The 26,449-nt window shown below is 36.1% G+C and overlaps 4 protein-coding genes across 5 annotated transcripts; 2 read left to right on the top strand and 2 right to left on the bottom strand.

Moving 5' to 3' along the window:
- Window positions 1-1,132: 1,132 nt before the first annotated feature.
- Window positions 1,133-4,362, bottom strand: LOC116017431 (box C/D snoRNA protein 1). The gene is made up of 5 exons (XM_031258017.1): window positions 4,057-4,362; window positions 3,554-3,755; window positions 3,376-3,444; window positions 3,115-3,247; window positions 1,133-2,217 (listed from the first exon to the last, which is right to left on the bottom strand). Exons 1-5 carry the CDS (start codon window positions 4,286-4,288, stop codon window positions 1,597-1,599), a joined length of 1,257 nt encoding a protein of 418 aa, XP_031113877.1. The 5' UTR covers window positions 4,289-4,362; the 3' UTR covers window positions 1,133-1,596.
- Window positions 4,363-7,110: 2,748 nt separating this feature from the next.
- On the top strand, window positions 7,111-12,459 carry LOC116016758 (probable serine/threonine-protein kinase DDB_G0280111). Its single transcript, XM_031257149.1, has 8 exons — window positions 7,111-7,498; window positions 8,714-9,204; window positions 9,654-9,819; window positions 9,897-9,947; window positions 10,039-10,221; window positions 10,355-10,454; window positions 10,586-11,280; window positions 11,808-12,459. Exons 2-8 carry the CDS (start codon window positions 8,741-8,743, stop codon window positions 12,162-12,164), a joined length of 2,016 nt encoding a protein of 671 aa, XP_031113009.1. The 5' UTR covers window positions 7,111-7,498; window positions 8,714-8,740; the 3' UTR covers window positions 12,165-12,459.
- A 1,489-nt stretch (window positions 12,460-13,948) lies between these two features.
- On the top strand, window positions 13,949-19,498 carry LOC116014939 (protein EMSY-LIKE 3-like). 2 transcript variants are annotated; one of them, XM_031254910.1, is made up of 10 exons: window positions 13,949-14,279; window positions 14,710-14,930; window positions 15,027-15,136; window positions 15,275-15,527; window positions 15,615-15,803; window positions 15,899-15,967; window positions 16,956-17,162; window positions 17,254-17,322; window positions 17,403-17,466; window positions 19,128-19,498. In XM_031254910.1, the coding sequence occupies exons 1-10, from the start codon at window positions 14,252-14,254 to the stop codon at window positions 19,160-19,162; spliced, it is 1,245 nt and encodes a 414-aa protein (XP_031110770.1). In that variant the 5' UTR covers window positions 13,949-14,251; the 3' UTR covers window positions 19,163-19,498. The 2 variants fall into 2 exon arrangements, with proteins under 2 accessions (XP_031110770.1, XP_031110769.1); XM_031254909.1 differs by having other exon boundaries at window positions 13,950-14,279; window positions 15,609-15,803.
- Window positions 19,499-19,565: 67 nt separating this feature from the next.
- On the bottom strand, window positions 19,566-23,060 carry LOC116014938. Its single transcript, XM_031254908.1, has 3 exons — window positions 22,501-23,060; window positions 21,798-22,404; window positions 19,566-20,763 (listed from the first exon to the last, which is right to left on the bottom strand). Exons 1-3 carry the CDS (start codon window positions 22,836-22,838, stop codon window positions 19,807-19,809), a joined length of 1,902 nt encoding a protein of 633 aa, XP_031110768.1. The 5' UTR covers window positions 22,839-23,060; the 3' UTR covers window positions 19,566-19,806.
- Window positions 23,061-26,449: the final 3,389 nt, after the last annotated feature.

Raw genomic sequence — 26,449 nt, 5'->3', positions numbered from 1 at the left:
ATCTATTTCAAGAATTACCAACTGCCACTCCTTTTGCTTAATCCAACTCAAAGCCTCCCGAACACCCATAGCCTCTGCTTCACGAACCGAGTAGAGTCAATTGATTGCAATTAGAATTGAAGGGTGAAAAGTTGAAAGTAAGGTAGTTAAAAGCATGGACATTGGACCCAAAGCAAGCAATACCATGACTTTAGGAAGCAAAGCAAAGAAAACCCCATGTTTCTTACATGTGGATATTGTCTTCCACCCATGTGCATTTATGTTAGTCCTCAGTCCCTACTACCCTACCCCAGTTTTCTTTGTGCAGCAATCAACATTCCAACTTATTGTTTGGCTCTACTCAATCCTGGCCAGGGGGCTGGGGGATTGGGTCCTTTCAATCCACTTTATACAACCCCTTTTCTCTTCAATAATAAGGTGTAGCTATTGGCCAGAGTTAGTTGTCACATGAACTCATAATGCATGTGCTCTATTATTCTTTTCATCATCAAATTCTTTGATTACAAGTCATTTCAGTGCATCCCAATGTGACAAAGAGTTTGTTCAATTGATGAGGATTTTTTACCTTCACCCATGATCAATGTTTAGACTCATTATGAGGGATATCCCCTCATGATTTTACCAAATATCAATCAATATCTGTGCTCGTCTGACCTTTTGCATAAGGTACAACCACATATGCTCTTGACGTTGTGTCAAACAGTAACAATACCTTGTATAACCACAGAAAAACACCCAATTTAAAAACCATCATTTTGCATAAGGTATAATCACATATGCTTTTGACGTTGTGGCAAATAGTATCAAGTTGACCGGATATAGACACCCGTACTAATTGGACATTTGAGACAATCTCTATCAAGTTGGCCAGATAATTGACATAACTATAGAAAAACACTAGTATTGCTCAAGTTGACATTTTTAGTTTGAGTTGATTAGCTATAAACAACTAAGGAACAGGACTTCACCTAGAACACACATTTGGGTAATGGCTACAGATTTTTTCATATATCAAATTATTGGTTGGACTTTCTCTATAATTTTATCTAAAGCATAAATGAAGTTGTAAGCTTGTATCAAAATTTGCAATTGGGCATAAATCAAAAACAAAAATTTATACTACTTAGTAATATTTAAGCAATAATTTTATGCACACAAGAAATTGTATAATATAATCCCTTGTGGATCTATTGTTGAAGCAAAATCATAGATTCACAAGGCTGTAGTTTCAAGTTTTGTAAATAAGACAAAGAAGCATTGGGAGGTCTCACACTCACCCCAAATCATATCAAAATTAGGACAGTAGGAGTAACCATAGACATTAAGGTTGTTAAACACCAACCTCACTACCATATATAAACACCTTGTGTTCAGGGAAGGCCTCCACTCAAACAGTACTTTCACCACTACTCTCTGCACCTCTGCCAACTATATGCTCCCATGGATCGATTACAATGGGCGCTGCCCATGCTCTGCATGACTCCCGCAAACTGAGAAACACTCAACAGCAAGCAGAAGGCTCGATGATCTGGTTTGTAAACCTCAGAAGCAGCTAATAGACTTTGTAACATTGCAGTAATGCTTTTGATGAAGGCATCAAGAAGCGATTTCTCCTTCCTCTAATTCTTCTTCTGCTGGCAAAGTGTCGCTGAAATCTGCCCAATTTCCTCCGCTGAGATATTTTTCATCACCCAATGAACCCCCAAAATCAAGATTGCCTTCAGGATTAGCTTCTGCAAAAAGTTCAGCAGCATATGAATCAATTAACTTTGGGTCGAACTCAAAAGCCATGCTGTCAAGAAAAGCCAAATCCATGTCCCTCGACTCCTCTGCATTAGAACACATATCTAAAACTGGTGTGGCTCCTTGGTCTCCTCTTATGCCATCTACCGACTCGCTGAGGTGTTGTTCTTCAGTTCCCTTTTCCTCAAGTTCTATATTGGCATGGTGTATGAGGTCTGAGACACGAGGATCTGAAGAGTCACCATCTTCTATCTCCTCCTCTTTAAATGTCACTCCTTTGTGACTTGGGCTATAATTATTAACAAATTCCTTAGGCTTTACTTGACGAGGAATAGACTCTTTCATAACTTCAAACTCGATGTTGTGAGATGGAAGAAAGACGTGAACAACAGGGTATTCTAAAATAACTAAATTGGAAAGTTGTTGGCGTAATGGGGCATTTATATCCAGCTGACGATAAGGAGCTTTCTGGCCCTGCATTTAAAAAAAAATCAATTTCCAAGGTAATAGGGGCTTACGACTACAAAACAAGAATAGTAAAGAAGGCAATTTAGGAAATACTAGGATGGCAACCAGTAGGGGAGTATACTACTCCCCGTCCCCGTCACCATCCCCAAAACCCTGCACCACTCCCTGACACTGCCGGGGCAAAGAAATCCTTTCCCAACCCCGGGAAATTCCTATCCTTGGTTAACCCCTATTCAAACTAGTAAAATTATCAATATTCAAATAACGAAAACCAAATATTAAATTTTTAATCTCAAAATATTTAAATCATTATTGAATCCTCAATGAGGACCGAATTACCAAATACAAAATATAAATAGTCTTCATGCAAAATTACAAAATGTCAACATAGCCAAATACGACACAAATAATCATTATTCTTCAACTTTATATATATAAGAAAATCAGGGATGGGGCAGGGAGGGGTGTCCCTGTCCCTGTTGGGGTGAGGACAAGGGATCCCATTGGGGTCGGGTGAAATTGTCATCCCCAAGAGTACAAATCTTTGTATGGTAAGTATTAATCAGATATAACACATGCCTAGAACTTAACAAAGGACGGCAGATAGTTGAGTACACTTGGAAAACTAAAGGGCAACGGAACATGGACAACTAAACAAAGCAATGCTCATTACAATACTATAAGCGGAAAGCTAGTTAGCTCCAAAATGGGTCAAAGAATAAACTTTCATTTTTTTATGGAGTTACAAGTCATGGCAATCAAATGAGCATCTCTTGGCACAATGAAAATCCAGTTAAGAGTGAGAAAGCAACATAAAACATAAATACAATAGGACGTGGACATATTAGACTGTTAGAGGATTATAATAGAACCATCCAAAGAATGTCTAGAAGACAAAAAAACCTTGTGATATTTGCGGATGAAAAGTTTAAGAGAATCCATGGGAACTTCACAAAATTGCTTCAGTGGATGCTTCCAGGGGCCAGGTTCTAGATGTTTCTCAATCAAAGTGCACAGCTTTGTGTTTTCATGTACACTGCAGCAGAAGTAATTATACAAGCAATGCAGTTATATCCATGGCCATACAAACACAACCAATAAAAAATACAACTCAATCGTGCTCAATATTAACAATCATCAAAAAGAGATGTTATGGAATCTTACCCGTGGTCCATTAATACAACATCAGTCGAATGGAATTTCCACTCAATAGTCCATGATATATACTTCTTTCTGGGAAGTAAATGACAGCTATTGTAAGTATACAAATAAAACAAAAAAAAAAACTACTACATACCTATTAATCTAGCTAACTAATGAAACTATCCACAATTCAAACTACCTGTGGTTGTAAAAAGTTCGGTTTTTCTCCCTCTTTGACATCCCACCAGAGAGAAAGAGGAGCTTTGTCCTCCGGCTATTGGCCGCACTTCTAAGACTTTTGAGAGGGAAAGGAAGCCTGAACTGAGAATACCCACAAAGCTTGTATCTCATTCTTCTAGCAGATTCTGCAACCCTCTTTACATCTTCTAGCATGTTGTAATCTGCAGGAAAACCAACACTTTCCATTTTAGTAATCAGAATAAAGTAAACCATAGCTTCCCTGGAACCAATCACCTATTTATTTGTGCTCAAAGCACTAAAGTGATAATAAATTCACTGAATAAACAAGAAAATTTGTTAATATTTCAAGAAAATGCGAAAAAAAAAAAATCTTAGGATTAGCAGATAGAATGCTTTGAATAAACAATATAACCAACAGTATAAAGACTGCAACGTTTCGTAAATTAAAAGAAAAACGTAAAGCGAATCCTCGAATTATCAAAGTGGGCATTCGAATTTGACCTGATAATAGGAGGTTATCGTCGAACTGGGAGATAGGAACGACGTCGTTGAAGGGCTTCTTTCCGGTGCAACCGGACCTCTCCTTGTGAGCTTTGACGCAAGGAAGACTGCAAGTCCGGCGAAAGCATCCCGGACACTTGTATTTCCATGGCTGCAATTTGCACTCTTCACACTGAGCTGCAGTTTGCGGTTCCTTTCCAGGCTGAGCTGCTTCTCCTGCTTGGTCCTCCATTCCCCCTCTAAGTGGTTTAGGGTTTTACCGTTCATATATCAGGAAGCATCGTTGCGGGCCGGGTCTCGTGTTTCTGAATGATGAAAAGGAGAGGACAGCTAAATTATTTTGTGGATTGGTGTTTACTTTACAAAGTGAATTCAAATACAAAAATACATAATTTATATATTACATTTTTATAATTTATATATTAAATATTCACAATTTTTATATATTGAATATTTACAATTTACTTATTTAATACTTACAATTTACATATTAAATGTTCACAATTTAAATTGTAAACATTCAATATGTAAATTGTAAATATTCAATATATAAATTGTGTATTTTAACTTGAGTCTACCTTACAAAGTGCATCCCGAACCATGACATAACTATTGCAGATCAACTGAGCCAACCCGGTGAATACCCGTTTTGGAATCTGTTGGGCTTAGAAATTGCAGCCCAATTTTATGATCTAATAAGGCTCGATTCAAATTAATGGGTTTGGTGGCTAGTCAAAATTAACTCCATATCCTTTAGGTTATGTGTAGTTATCAATGAGATGTTGAAGCCCATAGAATTTTTGTTTCTATCCATTACATCCAACCACATGGGTCAAACAAGCTTCTCGTAACCGAAAGGAATGACTAAATAGGATAGAATATGATTTTCGTATCAAAATGTTATAAGTTTGAATGTTTAATTTTTGCCAGTACCATCTCGGTCGAGCCTATCGCACATAGTCTTTTAGTGCAGTTTGTCTTTTTTTTCTTTTATATGGTTTGTTGATTATTAAACATGAGAAAATTTTACTTAGTACATACTCTTGAATAGTTGCTGTAATTTTTTCTCGTCATTTTTTAAAAACTCCTCCTACCAAATTTTATATGTATGATGTAAAATTAAATGTATTATACTTGATTCATTGAGCTATTAATACTAATACTAAGTACTCCGTATATAACAATACGGATTTAACTCACTTATTCAGTATAGAGAGTACTAGTATACAACATAACTAAATATGTCATGTTTAGTCATATTCAACACTATTAACATTAGTATTGACTAACAGCCAATAACATTTCCATGGTTTATAAATAGTTTAACTATTAATTAGTTACAACTCAATATATCTATAGACAGTAACAGTTTTATTTTATTGAGTATTCTAATTTAATATAAATTGTCAAGGCAAATTTCAATAAATGTAATATTATAAAATCCATATGATGCATTTGACAATATTTATATTAATTTAGCTTTTTTTTTTCTCTCAAAATTTTACTTTTGTAACATACTCCTACAATAACTCGAGTTTTAATTGCACAGAGGCATAACTCTAGTCTACATATACTATTATACATATTACACAATATTAAAGTTGTGCGATATAACATGGTGTCATTTTCAATTTTTTCCTCCGATAACAATACAGAAGAAACCAAAAAAACAAAACCTAACTACAAACTTTAGGTTGGGCAACCCCTGCTGCATTCTTAACAAGCAAAGATCCAACCCCTTTAAAGGGGTGGGTCATTAAAGAATTTGCAAATCTAGAGCACTCATGTTATGACATAAAACCAATTAATTTGCATTCTGAGTAATTAAGTGGATGAAGTATGATTGTTGTACATTTAATTTAATAATTTAATATAATAATAAAAATTAATAAATGTGAATGAAAATTATACCATTCATTTATGTATGTTTTTTTTACTGTTATTTTTATAGATAATGTTAACAGAGTTATATTATATAATATTATTGTAAAAACTACCTATTCAATTATAACGTTCGTAATATTTTCCAACTATTATTATCATGCACATGTATCACCATATATTTTATTATTTTCTTCAATGATAATAATACAGTAGGCATTATTAGAGTACTATGGCCCTGTTTGGTAAATGGCTGTTGGATGATTGGGTTGGCTGTTTGGGTTAGAATGTATGATTTGTTGATAATATTAGCTGATTCTATAAAGTTGTTTGATAAATTAGCTGTTAGCTGATAGCTTTTTGGTATAATTTCTTTTCTCAAAAAGCTAATTGAAAAGGCTGCTTTGAGTAGCCTTTTGAATTTTAGCATTTTGAAGTTACAAAAAACTTATTAACTAAATAACTAATAGTGGTCAAATAAGCCAAAATTGGCTGATAGGCTGATTTTTTTTACCAAACAGGGCCAATATAAGTTAATTCATAAACTATAAATATCAAATTTATAAAAATGATCCACATCATTATTACTATTATTATTTATTATACAATAATATAATTATCTAACATCTAAATAAATCTAATCTTTTAATATAGAGTACTAATAAATACCGAATATTTTTTTTAATTAATCCCAACTTCGTCACACTAATCCTAAGTCCAAAAGACTTGCATGCCCTATAGTCATTGCAGGATAAATCGTGAGTGGCACAATCAACCCACTAGTCAATAAATTTAATTATTGTCAATACCTCTTATCGAGCATGTCTTATGGAGTCATCTTAGTGCGTTTCTCTTTTGTATGATTTACAATATATTATACATGAGTGTGGTATATTCAACACACACAATTTGATAAAAATTATTACTCTCTCAAATAAGAAAATATTTATTTTAGATTACGTTGTTGGCAGTTTAATTAACAAATCAGTACACATAATCTAATATGGGAATTTAAAATATTTGCTAAAGAATTACGGAGTATAATCTCAAATGAGAATTACATTGATTCAAAGATGTTTACATAATGTCATCTAAATTCTTGGCAATTGGCATTCCTAAAAACCATAATGCAAGAAAATACAATCACAAGATACAAAATCGGCGCATAAAGATTTTGCAATTCTCGAAATTTCATATTTTATTTTTCTGTAATTGTTGGTGGTGGCACAGTGGCCAAAAGTGTAAAGAGGCTAACATCCAAATTCCCAAACGCCATAGCTATCTATCATCATCATCATCATCATCATCATCATCATCCTCTTTAATACCTTCCGTCTCGCCACTGTCTCTCCTCTGCGTGTCCAAACCCCAAGGCCTGTACGATTCACATTTGCTGCCATCTTCACGACTTTACCCGATCTGACGCCTGCTATTTCAGATCTCCCACCCACTGTCTGCGAATCAGTGAGCTGCTTCAATGGCATCTCTGTGACTCCCCTAGTCCGTTTCCGCCGCTTTCTTGATTCAATCCAATTTGGGTTGGGGCTGTTTTACTGAAAAGGTACTGTCTTTATTAGTTTTTTTTTAAATCTGTTTTCCAATTTGGGATTGAGTGAAATTGTGTGGTTTGATGTTGGGTTGGTTATGGACTGAGCGGAAGAAGCGGAAATGGAGAAGGGTTTAGGTGGATTGGGTGCATGATCTTGAGCTTGGTTGATTTGATTTCTTTGATCTTTCTTGAGATCGATCTGCTTGATTCATCTAAATCTTTGATCCAGTTGTTTTTGTCTGTTTTTGTGGCGCTGGGTTTTATGCATCTGTAATTTATTTATGTTAAATGACATGTTGCTTGCTTGCTTGCTCTTTAGCTGGATGGCTTAGTTATATGCTTAACAATTTAGGGCCATGGATTCAATGGTTTAGTATTGTAGCTAATGTACATGGATCTGCAACTGTAAGCACATTGAATCTCAAACGAAATTTCAGATTATATGCATTTGGAAGGTTTTGCGAAAGAGTCAGATTTCAATTTCATATATTTTTACTATTTTCTTGTGGATTTTCATTTTTTTTTTTTAGAGTGCAAACTGTCTGTGCTTGTACTTAATAGGAGAATGCAGAGCTTATGTTGAAAGAAAAATCTGCATTTAGATATGTTTGCAAAAGTCGTCCTTACTTCATTTATTAGTTACTTTTATGGTTTCAAAGTGCCTTAGTTTCAGCAATGCATCATTAAATATACAACATGAGTCCAAATTTAGAAGATGCTTAGGTTGGGTGTGGTGTGCAATTACTTGTCTATTGAGTATGGATTTATGCTTTGGTTGCAACGTCCATAGATGGATGAGGAAAATACTTATCACTGATGGAAAGGAAAAAAAGGAATTATGGAGGTCTAAAATTAGATGAAAAAATAGATGTCTTATTTCCTCCACGATATGTTTTTTCTTTTGGCTTTATGGATTCCTAAGTTGGCTAAGGCTGAAATCCCGGACATTTGGTGTTTGGTGGTGGTCAAGAATATGTTTTGCTGATTGGTTAAAGTGAAACTAAATTCGGAAGCAAGTGAAAAGTGAGTGGAAAACACTGGTCCAAAAGGAACGTTCAATTTCCTTTTCCAGCTCATAATTGACTGTCTCAATTCCTTCTTGCACAATTTGATCCGCAACCTTACATATTGCAGTTAACCAATTAAAGCATAATATCCTTAATACAAACCAAGTTAAAGGACTGAAAAGTCTTGCTGATTCTTCTTCTATATGCCCCTTGTTTTCAGCATCTTGTCTATCCAGAACTACAAATCATGTGGAGGTTCAAGCCTTTCATGGCTAAGGAACAGACTGGGCTTGAAGGCCGCACCATTGATATTGGCAATCTCAAAGTTCAAGTTCGCAACATAATAGCAGAAGGCGGATTCTCTTGTGTTTATCTAGCCCGAGATGTAATCCATGGCTCAAAACATTATGCGTTGAAGCACATCATGTGCAATGATGAAGAATCTATGGAACTAGTGTTGAAAGAGATCAACGTCATGAAATCACTTAAGGGGCATCCTAATATTGTTACACTTTGCGCCCATTCTATCTTCGATATGGGGCGCACTAAGGAAGCTCTAATTTGCATGGAATACTGTGAGAAATCTCTGGTTAGTGTACTGGAGGGCAGAGGATCCGGTTATTTTGAAGAAAAACAGATCCTGACCATGTTTAGAGATATATGTAATGCGGTCTTTGCTATGCATTGCCAGTCTCCCCCTATAGCCCACAGGTAATATTCACCTTTATGTGCTTGTCTGCACCCGTAAGATTCATGCTTCAGATATTTTAACATATTTTGTCATTTTTGGTTTCTTTTAAAATAATTCAAGGGGCAACTCCGCTTATTTTCATTTACTATTTACGCCATGTAGTTCCCCGTTCTAGCATTATGCTTATGAAGTGTGTTATATATACTTCATGCCGTCCTTTTATCTTTGGTTCAGTGCAAACTCTTGAAGTCTTGAAACCATTTTTTTTCCCTCTGTTTCTACCCCTTTTTTGCCTAGAATTTTGGGTGTATAGTGTACCATTTGAATTGTAGAAAATGTGGTTAGCTATAGATTTCAATTTTTGTCGTTTTCTACAAATATCTTTTCTTTTTTGTGAATGTTGATGCAAGGAATGGCAATGCAATTTTCATTTTCCGAAACTAAAAACTTCATTTTTTCTAATCTCTAGGGACTTGAAAGCAGAGAATCTTTTGCTAGGTCCTGATGGGCTATGGAAGTTGTGTGATTTTGGTAGTACATCTACCAATCACAAGCGGTTTGAGAAGCCCGAAGAAATGGGAATTGAGGAAGACAATATTAGGAAACACACTACGCCTGCTTACAGAGCCCCCGAGGTTGACATACTTGTTGGTTAGTTACTGTTATCTCTGATCTTATCATTTATGGCTTATATCTTCTTTTCTTATCTCAGATGTGGGATCTGTACCGAAGGGAACTGATAAACGAGAAGGTAGACATATGGGTAAGTTGTCCGTCTGAAATGTGACAAACCGACAATTGTGTAAACCTCGATGACAAATCCAGATAACGCTGCGTGGAATCTTACTTTGCAGGCCCTTGGTTGTCTACTGTTTCGCATATGCTACTTCAAGTCTGCATTCGATGGCGAATCGAAGCTACAAATTTTGAATGGGAATTACCGGATTCCAGAATCACCGAAATACAGCTCGTCCATCGTAGACCTTATTCGGGACATGCTACAATCTTCACCAGATGCCAGACCAGATATCACGCAGGCAAGCGCTTTGCTTGATTGGACATTCATCTCGATGAATTTAGGTTAGTTGTAGATAAGCGCTGCCCATAAGAGTAAGAAGGGCTGACTATACTCTAATGCTTTCTCATGCCCTTCCGTCTCGTTTGTCGCAGGTATGGTTCCGTGTTAACAGCCTCTTACCTGACGGGCTACAGAAATCGTTGCCTGATAGATCTCCTGAAATGATGCTACAGAGTACTGATTCGCATGAAGGTGAGGACTGAGACTGCTTTGTTACATCAGACCATTGTTTTGACGTATTTAAGTATTGCAATATTGTGGTGAGATTATTTAAGCGATATATATATATATACAGAGCTAACTTCCAAGGTCATATACTTCAGGTATTCCAAGAACTGCGAGCAAGTCTAACCCCGTACCTCGAAGAACTGCACCGCCTCCCCCGACTGCCACAGATGTAAATCGTAATCCATCACCGTCTCATAATCCTGGGATGGCTGGGGCGGGGCCCGGTGGCCCTCTAGGTGCTTTCTGGAACACTCAGCATGCGAAGGATGCTGCCCCAGACGACAAAACTAGACCGAAATATGATGAAGAATTGACTAGCTATGGCTCATCAAGAAACGATAGAACTAGCCCTTCTAAAGCAGTCAACAGAGCGAGGGATGGGTCCTCGAAGGATTTTGAAATAAATTTTTTCCCTAATAGTTCTGGCCAAAACGATGAGAGTCATACATCTAAAAAGGCAGAGGGCGTGCCAGTTCAGGGCGACAAATTCAACGCTTTTATTGCGGAATTCAGTAGCGCTAAACAAAGTTCTGGGAGTAACAGTAAGAAGTCTGGGAAAGAAGATCTATTAGAGGCTGAGGTTGAAAAGCTGAAGGAACAGCTGACACATACCAACATGGAGAAAGCTGAAATTTCGTCGAAATTTGAAAAACTATCTGCCATATGTAGGTCACAGCGGCAGGAGATACAAGAACTCAAGCAAGCCCTCGCTGCTAAAACTCCATCACCAAATCGAGATACCTTGAGAAACCAATCATCTCCTTCAAATCAAACATTCAGTACCCCACAGGTACTCTCTCCGTCTCTACTTCTTTTTTTTGCTTGTAGTTCAGAACGCCTTAGGTTTCTGCTAGAGTTAATACCCAATTTAGTCATCGACTAAATCGAGAAAAACCACTAACGTCAAGGACTAAATTGGGTAAAACCACTATAGTCGATGACTGAATTAGGTATTAATAGAGGCAAATTACCTAGCTATCCAAGCATAGGACTCAATTAGGTAAAACCGTCGAAGTCCAGGATCCAATTAAACACAAAAAGACGGTTTAGGACTAAATCGAGAAGCCAAGCACCTTGTGCTCAAATGGCATGTAGTGACTCTCTCATATGGGAGGTCATGAGGACGAGCCTCATTGGAGGTGGTATTGACTCTTTATGCTTCATTAGGTTGAGAAAGTAAGTATAGATGAACAGATACTACAATATAATAGATGAGTCAGTAGTACTAAAAAAAAAAGGATTAAATCGAGAAAAACCACTATAGTCTAAAGACTAAATTGGGTATTAACTCGGTTTCTGCTACTTCTGTTGCGGCAGAGGGAAAGCATTGAAGGAACTGTCTGGGAACTGCAACAAGGAATGTTGAACCAGAGCTCCTCAAGCCCGGATCCCACGCCATGGCAGGCCTTTGCTGACGATGGTCCTAAACCGCCTCCCAGCAACACTCCACGATCTATGAGAACAAGGAATAACCAGCCACCGAATACACAGGTTTCCGAGGCAAATTCCACTGCCAGCGCTTGGGGATTCGGGACCGATAGTTTTACAGCAGTTCCTTCTGCTACCTCTCAGATGAACGCTTCTTTCAGCGATCGAAACAATTCCCAGCGTTTTGGCGACAAGCGCGTGGACAACAAATCGCCATCCCAACCTGCTGGATGGGCGGGCTTCTAGGCAAGTGCCCTTTGCCGAGATGGAGTTAGGGAAACATCCAGTTTGAGGTCAGCTGGCCTGCCTGCTTTTCCTAATAGAACATGATTTTTGTCTTCTGAAAGAGAACATGGCTGTGATAACAATAAAAAGTATAGTAAAGGAAAAGAAAAAAGAATTGAATGGTGGTGGTCTGAGGTTGTGCTGTGTTGAATGTGTTGTGTAGAGATTTGGTTACATAATTCTACTCTGATTATTATTACATTTCTACAATACTATGCTATTTTACATATTAGAAATTCTCAGTATTTACAGGACATTTACTACAACTCTTCAATTGCATCATAAAACAAAACAAAACAATAAATGGCCATATTGCACAGCAGTTTCTATGAGACAAATCATGTGAGTACACAAAATTACATAGTGCATCTATGATACGGGAAAGTATAATTTAAGAGCTGGTGCACTTTATTACGTGATGCACTTTTTAGAGTTTTGCATGCATCATAAGATTCACTTTGTAGTTTTGCATAGTATACCAATATTTTCACATAAATTATAATAACTATATTTATTATAAGTATATAAATACATCATTGTATATAAAATTTTGATGGATACATATGCATTGAAAATCTCCAAACTTAAGGGACTCTTGTTGTTGCTGTATGCTCACAATCAATTAGGTCAGATGTTAATTGGACATTTGGACCATTCAAGTCAATGCCATATTAATTGGATCATTAGGTTAACTTTTTACCAATTGGTTATTTGTGTTAATTATTGGGTGATAATTATTAATTAATTATGATTTTTAGTAAAATCTTATATTGGGTATATTGATAAATATTGAATTTATTAAAGTGATGATGTTGGATTTAAATTTTGATAAACAATGATATTATATGTCAAACAATTTAAATATAGATAATATCAAAGACTTGTTATTCAAGTGAAACTCTCTTCTCCCCCCACTAATAATATGAGTTGTCATTTGCAAATATTTTCCCAAAAATAACATAATATATAAATAATTCTAATGAAATTCCTTACAAATTATTTAAACTTTAACTTGAAATTTAAACCACGTGCTAGCTCCATGGTTTATATGTGGAGATCAAAATTTTTTTGTGTCTTTATTGAATAAAGAACAAACCGCTGGAAAATATCAAACTGTCCATGGTTAATGGTTTGTAGCTTTCTCATCAAATAAAGAAGTTTGTGAAGATCAAACTGGTTTTGAAGCTCTCTCATGGCTAAGGAATCGCGATCTCAATTCGGTCAGTTTGGAATTCGATTGTACCAGTAGCAGCTTTATTCTACAGAAGTAAAGACCTTTCACATGCAAGATATATTATCAAACATTGTGCTAGCACCACTTATAGTTTTGAGTGGTTGAACTATTTTTCTGTTATCTGATTAAGAAATCAGCGAGCCTAATCAGCGAGTCTGATTACCCATACGTTAACTGGGTGGCAGACTCTCAATCCGTTCTCTTTCATGGGAGTTTATCCCCCTGAGTGTATCTAAGCACTCATACACAAAATTATTTTGTATTTTGTATTTTGATTTGCACTTGAATTTATAGTATTATTCATACTGCTAAATTTTGTGTTTACACAGAATTTGCTTAATAGACAGAAAACTCAGCATAGAGAGATATATTGATAAAACATCCTAAATTTATACGAAGAAATAAATTAGAAAATAGAATAAATGAAACGAAGCGGGCCAACCCAAATCTCCGAACCGAACAGGGAAAAGAAAAAAACGAGTCGGATTTCAATCCCAAAAATTAACCCGATTTGACAAAACAATTTCACGTCCGCATTTCCCCCAACCCATTCTCCCCTCCCGTCTCCCTTCTCTATCTGACTATCTCGCTGAATCACAGAGTTGAATCGCCTGTTTCTAAACCCTAACTCCTCAATCGCACCGTCGTAGCGCTCACGCTGTCTCGCTTTCAACTCCGAGATTCCAAGTATCTAAGCTTTTTCGCTACTCCGCACTTTTTATTGGAATTTTTTTGTTTTTGTCGAGAACTTTTTACGAAGCCTAGCCCAGCTAGGGTTCTTGCTGTTTTGTTAAAGTTCAGCTGCAAGCTGGCTATGGATTACGGGGCGTACGACAGCAGCGGTGAGTAGTAATCCACTTGGCACAACAAAAGATTTGAATTTTTTTGGAGTGAATTTTTAGGGTTGTGCACTGTGGCTCTGGGGCTACCTCTTATGATTTGCTGCATGCGTTTTAGGATTCAATTCTTGAATTCTTTTCGAAAAGGAAACTCCTTTTGAAAATTATCCTCAGTTGTGTGTGTGTTTGTAGAAATGTCGGCCCAAGATTCCTACTATTCAGTGATTTGCCTGTGTAACAATGAGAGGAGCAATTAGACATTAGAAGTTTGTCTCTGTGTTTATCATTGAATCTACACTTAGTAGGAGATAAGTTGGATTAGACATTTTTGTTATCTATGCTTCCACTGGGATACCTTCATGGATACTTTGGCATAAATGGCATGAGGTGTATAAAATTGTACATGTTACACTCATTGTTTTCTTCCCTGTAGGGACTGATGATGATCTTCCTCCCTCACATCAAAATAGAATTCCTAGAGGTGGGCCAAGTGGCCGCATTGCTGGTAATGGAAGATCTGCTGTCATGGCTTCTGTACCTTATCCTAAAATGTATGGAGAAACTGATATGGAGGCTCAAATCCACCAGCTTGAGCAAGAAGCATACAGTTCAGTTCTGAGGGCCTTTAAGGCGCAGGCCGACGCCATTACTTGGGTACACTTTATCCTAATTTTTTTTTATGTGAATCTATTATTTCATGTTTGTTTCATCAGGTTTAAAGGAATCCTCAACGTAATGTATTTTCTTCAGGAAAAGGAAAGCTTGATAACTGAGCTCAGGAAAGAACTGAGATTGTCAAATGAAGAGCACAGGGAACTTCTTGGCAGAGTCAATTCTGATGATGTTATCCGAAGAATACGGTTAACTACCACCTCATTCCTACTTCCTTTATTTCCCTCCTTTCTGTCCTTTGAGTTCATGGCATGTTTTTTTGTCCGTTGGTGCTTTGATATGTGCCAAATCTAAGTTTTGGTGTTGATCTTTACCTATTTGGTTAGGGAGTGGAGACAGTCTGGTGGGCATCAGCAAGGAATGATCAACACTGGTCAAGCCGTTCATGATCCAGTACCCAGCCCTTCAGTTTCAGCTTCTAGAAAGAAACAGAAAATTCCCCCTTCTTTACCATCTCAATCCTTTGGTGGGCCGTCACCCAGTTTTCATCCACAAGCAGTGGCTACACAGAACCAGCCTTCTTCATCAGCTGCAAAGAGAGGGCCTATGATGGGGCCTAAGGGGAAAAAACATAAATCTGTAAGCTGAATTAGAGCCTCCAAAGTTTATGTGGTTTATTCATTCGGCTTGGTGTGTTTCTGCTGTCTAACATTTTCACAGGGCCAGATGCTGCCTGGAACTAAAATGCAATATCCTCCATCTGGTCCTTCTGGAAGAGGTCAGTTTGGTAATCGGATTTCTCAACCTGCTGAGGGAGCTTCATATGATCCATTGGTTGGGAGGAAAGTGAGGACTAGATGGCCTGATGACAATAATTTCTATGAAGCTGTCATTACTGATTACAACCCAACTGAGGTATTCCTCACTTCAATTTCTTTTTCATGGAGTTGCTTTTAGGATGTGTAAGCGCTGAATTTCTTTTTGTTTTTATTTTGGGGTACCCTTTTCAGGGACGACATGCTCTTGTTTATGACATGGGCACCACAAATGAGACATGGGAATGGGTCAACCTATCAGAGGTAGTTAAATGCAGTAGAATGCATTTAATTATGAGATTTTCTGACTTCTAATATTTGGAAAGATTTTTCATTTATTATTTTCTGGTAAACCATTATTCTTATTGACATGTAATTCATGCCATATTTTCTATTATAAAGCCTACTGCATTGTCTGACCGTGATAGAGCATGGTCCAAAGTTGACTGGAAAATTCTCTTTAATAGTCTGCAATAGAGAATGATCATATTGGGTATGCAAAATGTCTTCTCATGGTCTCAAAATCATCTTTTGTAGAACCCTGCAATGAATTTCTTTCATGACTATTTCCTGCAGCTGTCTACCCTTAAGCTCAGTTTTCCCTTGTGATAATTGATAATCTTAATAAACTGTTCGACTGATGCCATAGAAGGCACTTATTTCTCCATACAAAGCTATTGAATGACAAGTCATTCAAAGCACCTTTAGAATTGTTATGAATTATAACACGAGGCCAGCAGGCTATTTAAGCCATGATTTAGTAAGCTTTTTGGTTTACTTTTGCAAAGTAAGTATTTTACTTCTTGTTGTTTGTTCCTTTTGTACCCTCTACCCAGGCAAGTTGGGCTTGCTAAATTAGACATCATAAAAATATTAAATGTGGAAGAAGTTGACAATTAAGATTTAAATGGAGAAAAAGAAAAGTAATATGGATACATTCTCATTGGTTGCAATGATAAGGTGCTCTGCTGTATTGTGTTTTTAACGCTCAATTGCTTATTCAAGTCTGGTCTTTAGTTTAAACTGATGACCAGGTAAACCTCTGCTTAGTTTTACATGAGTGTGTCATGTTTGCAGACTTTTTTTTTTTTTTTTCAATAACTTCCATCTTACATGACATGCTTGGTTTAGTTGATGCATCTTCACTTATGCTTTGGAGTAATATTCTTGCCCTATCTAATATAGGAAAATAGTTGTTTATTTATTTCATAAGATTGCTTGGGTTTAGACCTAGTTTTGTCTTCCCTGACAGATTTCTCCGGAGGATATACAATGGGACGAAGGACCTGGCCATGTAGTTAATAGGACTATTGGTCGGGATAGTGCTCCAGGTCTAGGGAGAGGTCGGGGATTGACTAAATCTCAATCTAGAAAGGACTTCCCACCATCACAGAATGGTATTGGAAAGAAAGGCATGGATGATATTCAGTTACTTCACACAGATACATTAATTAAGGAGGTATGTAGCAGCAGTTTGATGCTTAAACTATATATATAGACTTTAGATTTCTCACCATTGTGGTTTTTGATTGGCTGGTGAATTTGTCTAGGTGGAGAGGGTATTTGGTGCCAGCAATCCTGATCCTCTAGAGGTTGAAAAGGCAAAGAAAGTGCTTAAGGTTAGAAGTAAATCTAAATGTTGATTACTTGGTACTGGTCTTTCTTTTATTGCACATTGATACTAATTTATATGGTGCAGGAGCATGAACAAGCACTTATAGATGCTATTCAAAGGCTAGGAGAGATTTCAGATGGCGAAAGTGGTAACTTCACTTCAAACTCTCATTGTTTATATTTTTCACTTACCTGTCTACAATTAATTTCAAACTTTGGGTCTAAATTATATATTTTTTTCATTTATCATTGTACAATTACTTTCAAAATTTGGATCTAAGTTCTACTTCCTTTGATGGTTTTTGTTATTCTTATTCATGATAAAATCTCTACTAAGTACTCACGGGCTAAGCATTTGGCACCTTTGACACATAAAGATCTAAAAGGCATCCTATTTGGTTTTCTATCTATCATGTGGTTTCTTTTGATATTACTTCTTTTGTCTTAAGTTTCATCACATCTATGGTCAACTTTAATAATTGTTGCTAAAGCCAATGCATTTGAAATCCTTGGCGAAGTTGTTTTTAGTGTTCAAGCATTTTTAAATCTAGTTAACTGGAATATTGGCACCTGAATTGCTGAATCATTGGGAGTTAGGTTTTCTATAATTCTATTTCCTAACATGTTTGCTATGTGCTCAAACTCATTTTTAATTTTCACTTAGTTTGGGCATTTAGTGCAAAATGTCACCAATTTCCTAGCATGTGATGGCATGGAAAGTAGAAAAGTGGGCATTCTTTAAAATACCTGATAAGCACTTGTTTTGTCATTTGTGTTGATGCTGCTAAGCTTCTAGGCACGGTATTGAAAGCCATGGGGACCTTTCTCATAGAACCTTACAACACTGAATTCATTCTACATACATGTATTTGACTTATCTCTGCTACAGAATGCTTTTGGAGTGGTACCTTGGCACCTTTAGAATGGAAACTTTTGTTATATTAAGGGCAGACCATATCGGGACTCCTTGGGTTAATGCTTTGCCATTTTGTGATAATTCATCTTTATAAAATGTGTTTGATTCATATAATTAATAGAAATAGGAATAGTATTCAATTGTTTGGTTCACCGAAAGAATTATATTCAAGTGTTTAGTTGGTTTAAGTATGTATTGGAAAAGAAAGAAATAAATAGTCACACGACAAAAATTCTCATACCAAATATAGTATGCGTGTGTGCACATGTTGGTATTGGTGGTGTGAGTGTGTGGTGGGTGGGCGGGTGGACAGGTTAGTGTGGTGTGGCGTGCATGTTTATGTACACAAAAAGTGCATTTTTGGTATTATGAACAATTAGTTATGATTCAGAAGTCAAGAATAGTTAATACCTGTGGGGTCTCCTAAAAATAGATATTTTGGTGTCAAAGGAAACCAGCTCATCACACAGAATTCTATTTCACAAATTTGAAAACAACACACAACAGAATATTATTCCATTCCTGGCTTCTTTTGTGTGTGTGAACCAAACAGACTACGAGTGTTTATTGCCTTTGAGGGTGGTGCACTGGTGTTCTTATTACTTTGTGGATAATATTCATTGAGGTTCAGTGGTTCACGTTATATTGTACCTATTGTGGATTGCCCAGTAGGTTTAGTTATTTCCCCCTTCTTTTCTTTTAGACGTACGTCACTATTTCTCTAGAAACTTCCAACACTCTGTGAATCAAGTTATTGATTTGGGCTGAAAAATAGCACTCATTACTTGCATCTATTTCTGTTTGCATCGATATTTAAACTTTCATGTGAATATTTCATATTATATCTTTGTTGGTATGTTCATGATTCTTGAATCTGATTCTCTCATTTAACAGATGAACGTGGTCATTTCATGCATGGGCAAGAATGATGACGCAATGACCTGATGGCAATGACTAGCATTGTAGTTGCGGGGAACTATTTAAACTAATGGAGCAGGGATATATCAGGCTTTTGGTGGGTTTTCCAGTGTTTAAAATGGCAGAATGAATGTTAGGCATGTTGTATAATGCCACCTTCAAGTGTCACGTACTGTACTAACGATGATCCTTTTAGTGTTAGGGTTGGGTGAATAGGTCAACTTGAAGATTGTTTCCTATAGTGGCTGTTTAGTGCCTTTTGCCTTTTGTAAAATTGTTACTGTAGAGATAATACATGTGGTGGTGTACAAATTTATTTTTTATTTTTGGTTGTTTTGTTGACAAAATGGTGCTTTAATTTGCTTCTCTATATTTGCTGCTATTCTATGAGGCAAAGGAAAATAGCACATAAAATAAGACAAAAAGCAATTTGTATTCATTGTGCACTCATGATGTGGCGGAACGAAATTAGCGCACCAATGTTTTAAAAGTTGATGTCATTAATTTCATCTCGTCACGTCAAGAATGAGTGTGACATAATTTCTACCAAAAACTTAATCCCCAAATCTGATTTGTTCTGTGAAACAAGCCTAGTACAGTACGGTACTATATAATAATTTACACTAAATTAAGGTGTCTTACACTTGATCGAGTTTTAGCTCCTAAAGCGTTTCTTTGGTCGTTTGGAATAATCATCCTTGTCATGTTCCTTCACAAGCTTGTCGGACGCTGCATTTCTCCGAGGTCGCCCTACCCTCCTTTTTGCTGGAAAGCTCTCCTCCTCCTTGGACATTTTTGCGGCGTTGCCACCGCGGTTTTGCCTCGTGGTTGGGCCGTCTTTCATTTTCGTGGCATTTCTCTTCGGCTGCCTCCTTCCGTCGCCATCTTTAACGTTAGGCGGAGACTGCTTTTGCGTATCCACCGACGACGTCCCCTTTTTCGGGGAGCTCTTATTAATCCTCTTCAAGAAGTCAGCGGCACTTCGCTTCTTGTCTACGTTACTAACTTCTTCTTTCTTCTTCTCCGTCTCCGCCTTTGAAACTTTTTCTTCTTCGTCTTCGTCTTTGTTTATCGCCCCGTCGGGTTGTTTGGTAGGCTGTGAGTGGCTCAGGCGGCCTTTGCTAGTCCTCCTCATGCTCCGCACACCCGTCACAGGCCTTTCTTTCATTATCTTTAGCTTCGCGAGGCTGTCGTCTTCCTTTGGACTCATCACATCATCACCAGAGGCTGCAGCTTTAGCTGAAATGGAGCTCCTCCTGCGGCATACTACAATAGGGGCCGCTGTACAACTGCGCTTCGGAAGCAAAGAATCGGAGCTATCGTGTTCGGGGTCGGGTTGGACCTTGGTGGGAGGAGGCGGCGTGGTTGATGATGATAATGGGGTTTTGTTGTTGATGTTCTTGAGCTCCTTCATGACAAGGCTGCGGAGTTGATGGGCTGCTACCCACTCCGGAGATGACTTGGGGAAGAAGACAATGGCGTTGTTGAAGAGCAGCAAGAGATCCAAGTACAACTCGGTGGAGCAGGAAGAGTAGGACCCGTCATCTATCCGCGCTTGAACCGTTTCAAGATCAACGTGCCGCCGGATTATGCTCTTATACTTAGCTGTTTTCTGCATTTTATATTATTATAATACAAAGTTAGCTTAGTGTAATCTATTTGTTACGTTGGAGAACAGTTATACCTTTAATTTGTAGCCTCTAGGTTTGTTTTAAATCTAAATAAATCATATGAATCCCTCAATTATTTATAAGAAAATACTTTTTAATCTTTAGTCGGCAAAAGATCATAAAAGGTAAACTAGATGTTCAAATTAGAAAACAAAGCGTTATGCAATGATGACAATCATGACATACTTGACAAAAATATCAAAGCAATTATATGGATAAATCATAAACATTGAGCCCACAATAAGTTGAGAATTATTGATTAAATCCACATATCTAATGCATTAAATAACAAAATTAAAAAAAAAGTTTAATAGAATTTATATAAATGCTATCGAAAATAAACAAATTATTGATTGGATAGTAAAATGATATAATTGAGGCATAAAGTGTTCCTTTAATGCTCAATTTATCTCCCACCCATCTCATTTACAATTCAAATTTTTTTTTTTGTAATATTTAGTTTAATATTAATATATAAACACAACTAGTATATATTTATAAATTACTTTAAAAGTATATTATTAAATATAGAAAAAATCAATATAATAAAACACTAAAGAAGATACTAAAAAAATGGTTAGTAAGTTAGTTTAATCAATAGAGAGGTAAAATAAAGAGTATTTTAAATAAAATTATTGTTTAATATCTCATCTTTAATTTTTTTAATAAAATAATAATAATTTTTCATTAGTTGATTAATTTCATGGTTAACTAATTATTAGGAAGTAATTTTAGAGAGAATGTATGTGTTATTGGGTAGTTGGTTTTCTTTTTATTTCTTAATTTTGTTTCATGCAATGTTTCCTGAACTGTTATTACCTAACATGACCGTTGAAGAATAACAATTAGGTAAAATGCCCCTTTTGGATCTCTAGGTGGTCCCCGACGGTCAAAATCAATCAGAGGCTTTAATTAACGGTAGATCTTAAACGATGGAAATTATAGCTAACCGATGTGCGAAGCATGGGATTATTACCTGAACCTGGAGCCGGCGCTTGAACACCGAGCCATGTTTGTGAGACCGGATAACATCTAAAAGCCTAACCAACGGTTCTGATTTCACTGCGCCCGCCCGTTTTGTAGCAGCGATGGCGGGAGACATCATCGCTGCCACTTGTTCTCCGCCGGCTGCTTCCCCTCGCTTCCGCCGCTTCATCTTTAAGCCGGCGGAGCTTTCCACGTCACTGCCTTCCTTCCTCGCGTCGTTTGCCACGTCATTGCCTTTGCTTTCCTGACTTGTCTTGGACGCCTCGTGCCGATTCGAACTATCTTTGCACGAGTTCTCCCTGGCCGGCTTTGCCTGCGGATCCGGTTTAGGATCGATTCCGTGAACCGGATCCGGTTCACGCTTCTCCACGGAATTCGACTCGTTAAACGAACGGTTTTCACGGTCGGAGTTTCCGCCGGAGACGACCTCCCGTACGATTCCATCTGGTTTCTCTCCTCCGCCGTCCGCCGTCACATCGTTTGCCGAATTCTCCTTTCTACCGTCCTCCAGATCTGGCTTCATGGCCATTTCCTGCCTCTCCTTCATGCTCTGCTCTCTCTCCTCCTCCATCCGCTTCACTTTCAACTTCAAAGACCTGTTCAGATCAAATCTCTACGTCAGATCCGTAAACAAAAAACTTTTCTACGTAAAAAATTTTTCAAAAAAAAAAATCACAGAGAGATTCATTTACTGGATCGAGAGATCGCGGTGATGGACCTCTTGTTTGAGCTCCGCGACGCGGAGCTGCCGCAAGTCCTCGAGCCAGGGAATAACGACGTCTCCGCCGCCGCCTTCGTCCTCCTCGACAATCGTATCGCTATTGGTGAAACGACGTTTGAGGTCGCGGTATTTCTCTCTGCAAATTTGAGCGGTGGTGAGGATGGCAGGCAAAGAGCTCCGGTTGCGGAGCTCCATAGCCACGGAGTCCCAGTCCTTGAGCCCGTGCCGCTTCACGGAAAACGCCAGCAACAGCTCATCCCACGTACTCCATGTGGTCTTCTTCTTCTGCGTCTCCGCAATCTTCGACATGACAATTACTCCTTTTTCTTTTTCCCCTTAGAATTATAACCAAACAATTTATATACATACGTCCAATTTTATGCGCATATTAAACCATGTTAAATCAGATTAGGGTTTATCCGCTTCTGGTTTGTCTATCGTCTTCGTCTCCTAATACGGAGTATATTGAATTCCCTATTTTGGAGTTTTTATTTCTTGTGGGTTTTTGAATGGGAGGAGAAGAGGAAAGAATTCGGCTTTGGATTGGGGTTTAGCTTTGTGGGTTTATATATATAATTTATATGTGCAGCCATGGGCCTGATCTATTGCACGCTACTTGGTTTTCATGGAGAGTGGTTGACTATATTGCCCTTGTATTGCTTTCCTTTTTTACTTTCTCGAGTCCATATTTTAAATTAAATACACTGTATCTATATATTCTTTATTAATCCATACCTTTTATAACATAATTGATAAAAATTCACAACAATTAAGTACAATACTTAATAGGACATGATTTCTCATGACACTAAACGGGATTGAATAATCTTATCAGCTTATAGTTGTTTTTGAGTTTAATGAGCAAGATACGAATCATGAGCCCAATGGCTTAAAAAGGTTAGCTCGTGGATAGAAACAGAGTGCAGCATTCCTAACCCTAGCGGGCTTAACAATAGTTTAAATAGTTATATTTATCAGAGGTGAATAAGGATTCACTCTAATATGTCAAATCCACCTCGATCCAATTTGTATCCACTTAAAGTGGATTGGATATATATGGGTGTGATTTTAAAAAAATTCGTTATATCCCATTCGCTCTGTAAATCCATTACCAAAACGATGTAGTTAATATATATATATATCGTTAAGATGATAATCACTCCTTATGCGAGAACTTGTGGGCTATTGAATGAATACACAATCTACTTCATAATTGCACACAATATAATACTCCAATAGATTGTTTTACAATTTAATCTTTTATAATATTAAGTTTAATATTTGGAGCAAACTCAACTAAAGACTAAAGTGATCAGAAAACTAGTTTGATAATCATAGTGTTATAAATTTCGCTCCTCGTGAGAATGGTCTAAGATGTAATTTTACTTCATTCAGTAAAGCGACACTCTTGTAAAAGTAAAAAAATACGGAGTAAAACACGATCACTGAATCGACAATGTCCTGAAAGAATATGTCTAATTACTTTAACACATAATAAGAAGACGGGAAATCATTTACCAGATTGGATGTGTAGTCTAGTTTTTCATAATGCATATGTTAATCATTTAATTTACTTGAATCGAAAAAACTAAACTAATAAACTACTCACCTATATTCCTATAAGTGAAATTTTATAACAAAACCTCATTAAGATATTCATATTCTACATGAAGTTGAAATGTATAAACAATATTCGAATTGCAATCCTCTTCTCAAATGCTTTCTAAAGCGCTAGCACGTGCGAGTTGGCATACGTGCGATTCCCACTATTTTTTTTTCTGGCTTTGTTTATTCTAAGGACGATTTTTATAAAATTTTTTTTAAAAATTAAAATAATTACTGAACGTATAAAGTATTAGAGTACAATAAATGGTTTATTTGACAGTAAACATTTTTAAACCTATAAGTAGATTAAACTTTAAACTTTAATCTTAATAATGGGTTATAAAAATGTTCTTCTTGTTGTTGTTGTTTTTTGTTTTTTTTTTTTTAAATTAATATTGAATGTAATAGATTAAAACTTTAAACCGTAACTTCGAATAGATGTATTTAAATGGTTTTAAACTATAGTTATTATTATAGTATATTAATATAGTAGGGTTGTTTGACATTGGACAAATAGTTAATTGTGTTGGCTGATAATTAACAGTTTATTGTGTCTAATAGAGTAATAGTTCATTGATTTGACCAATTGACAATATTAGCGAGTTGTAGGAAGATGTGATGTTCGATATTGTGACTACCCATTTGAAACGATAACAGATGTGTCATCACATTATATAGTAGGCAAAAACTTCTACAATTGATCCAATATATTTAATTGCATAAAAATCGTTGTATTAATGTATCATGTTCATTGAATTAATATAAAAATAAAATTCATTGCACATGAAAATAAGTAGATGATGTTCATTGTTTTTAATAATTAAATAATATTGTAATTAAAAAAAATAATTTATGATATTGACAAAACCATGGATGTAAAAAAAAAAAGGTATTTACAAAATATTGGCTTATTATTTTTGGCAAAATTATTAATTTAGCAAATTTTCAACAAATATTTTTAGTAAGTTACTAATTTAGCGAATATTAATTTATGGAGAATTGGAGATATTACTGAAATAACTCTTCTTAATCATATTTAGGTTCCCTTCCAATACAACATTGCAATTTTACTTTATATTTAATAAAATTATACTCTTATGCTTAATACATTTCATAATAATATGAAAAAATGACACTCTATCTCTCATGCGTGGGTTATATGTTAGTACATAGGAGCTAGTATGATTTACTTAGTACATATCATTGAGTAGCTAGTGATTGACTAGCTCGTTAACTACATGTTTCTCTCATCAAGAAAAATGATAATTTTAACTCTTACGATATATATAGTGTAGACTTAATCATTAAATAGCTTAAGATATATATATATATATATATATATATATATATATATATATATATAGTACTTGATTATATTTATTATTTTCATGATGTAAACTCAATTTTTATATGATTTTAGACATTAGTACTTTTTTTTGAAAGATAGACATTAGTACTTAGTTTTGGCCAAAGTAGTTATGCTTTTACCCTCCCTCTTAACACACTTCAAACTTAAAATGGAAAATTTCGATATGGACGACCATGATCGATAGTATAATGATTGTTTGAAGTGTCGTTTTTGTCAAAATTTTAATACTAAATTGTATAAGGATTGAAATTTTATTATATGTATAATAATGTATAATTTAGGAATTAAAGGTTTCGTATACACGCAACTTAATTTAGTAGGACTATTACAGTAGTAATCTCCTTAAATTTATATAATTGTTGATTGGGACAAAAACCTTTTCTAGTACACAAAGAAGTGAAAAGTGGTTGAAATATTGTGCAAAGCTTTTTTTTGAACAAAAATATTGTGCAAAGTTAAATCTTGGACATGTGCCAATTGGATAACTCAAGTAATTTTTCAATCAATATTTGATTTTGCTTTTAGCGATATGAGTGGGAGTTTGAACCCACAAAATAACTTGAATAATTATTTGTTGATTTTAATCAATTAGTGATGATGATGACCTCTGAAGATTCAGAATTCACATAGATATAAATAATGAAATAGGAAAACCAGAAAAAAATAAGACCAAAATTTTATAACATATATTTTTCCTATATGATGTGATAATATACAATTTATATTTAATTAATAAATATATTCTAATTTTAAACGTGAAGGTGGGGTTAACATATTCAACTCAATGGTCTTTGTTGACTCCGCTATTTCATTGGGTATTTATAATAAAATATAAATAGAAGTTCACATTTATTTTTTCTCCCTCGTGTTTTTTTTTTTTTTTTGGTTCACCGTCCATTGCAATAGTCGGGACACACAACTTTGTGAACCACAGTTTAATATACAT

This window comes from Ipomoea triloba, chromosome 4 (assembly GCF_003576645.1).
Source record: "Ipomoea triloba cultivar NCNSP0323 chromosome 4, ASM357664v1".
Lineage (NCBI taxonomy): Eukaryota > Viridiplantae > Streptophyta > Magnoliopsida > Solanales > Convolvulaceae > Ipomoea > Ipomoea triloba.
Note: the sequence above shows the minus strand (reverse complement) of the source record. Positions and strands in the feature narration are given on the sequence as shown.

Excerpts from the sequence above, each read along its gene's own strand:
- LOC116016758 (XM_031257149.1), top strand. The coding sequence starts at position 8,741 with ATGTGGAGGTTCAAGCCTTTCATGGCTAAGGAACAGACTGGGCTTGAA. Across the intron at positions 9,820-9,896 it reads CTGCTTACAGAGCCCCCGAG|ATGTGGGATCTGTACCGAAG; the intron begins GTTGACATACTT and ends TTCTTATCTCAG. Across the intron at positions 10,455-10,585 it reads GAGTACTGATTCGCATGAAG|GTATTCCAAGAACTGCGAGC; the intron begins GTGAGGACTGAG and ends CATATACTTCAG.
- LOC116017431 (XM_031258017.1), bottom strand. The coding sequence starts at position 4,288 with ATGGAGGACCAAGCAGGAGAAGCAGCTCAGCCTGGAAAGGAACCGCAA. Across the intron at positions 3,756-4,056 it reads CGATAACCTCCTATTATCAG|ATTACAACATGCTAGAAGAT; the intron begins GTCAAATTCGAA and ends GTTTTCCTGCAG. Across the intron at positions 2,218-3,114 it reads TCATCCGCAAATATCACAAG|GGCCAGAAAGCTCCTTATCG; the intron begins GTTTTTTTGTCT and ends TTTTAAATGCAG.
- LOC116014939 (XM_031254909.1), top strand. The coding sequence starts at position 14,252 with ATGGATTACGGGGCGTACGACAGCAGCG. Across the intron at positions 14,280-14,709 it reads CGGGGCGTACGACAGCAGCG|GGACTGATGATGATCTTCCT; the intron begins GTGAGTAGTAAT and ends TCTTCCCTGTAG. Across the intron at positions 15,528-15,608 it reads AGGGGAAAAAACATAAATCT|GGCCAGATGCTGCCTGGAAC; the intron begins GTAAGCTGAATT and ends ACATTTTCACAG.
- LOC116014938 (XM_031254908.1), bottom strand. The coding sequence starts at position 22,838 with ATGTCGAAGATTGCGGAGACGCAGAAGAAGAAGACCACATGGAGTACG. Across the intron at positions 22,405-22,500 it reads CACCGCGATCTCTCGATCCA|GTCTTTGAAGTTGAAAGTGA; the intron begins GTAAATGAATCT and ends TGATCTGAACAG. Across the intron at positions 20,764-21,797 it reads AGCGCCGGCTCCAGGTTCAG|AAAACAGCTAAGTATAAGAG; the intron begins GTAATAATCCCA and ends TATAAAATGCAG.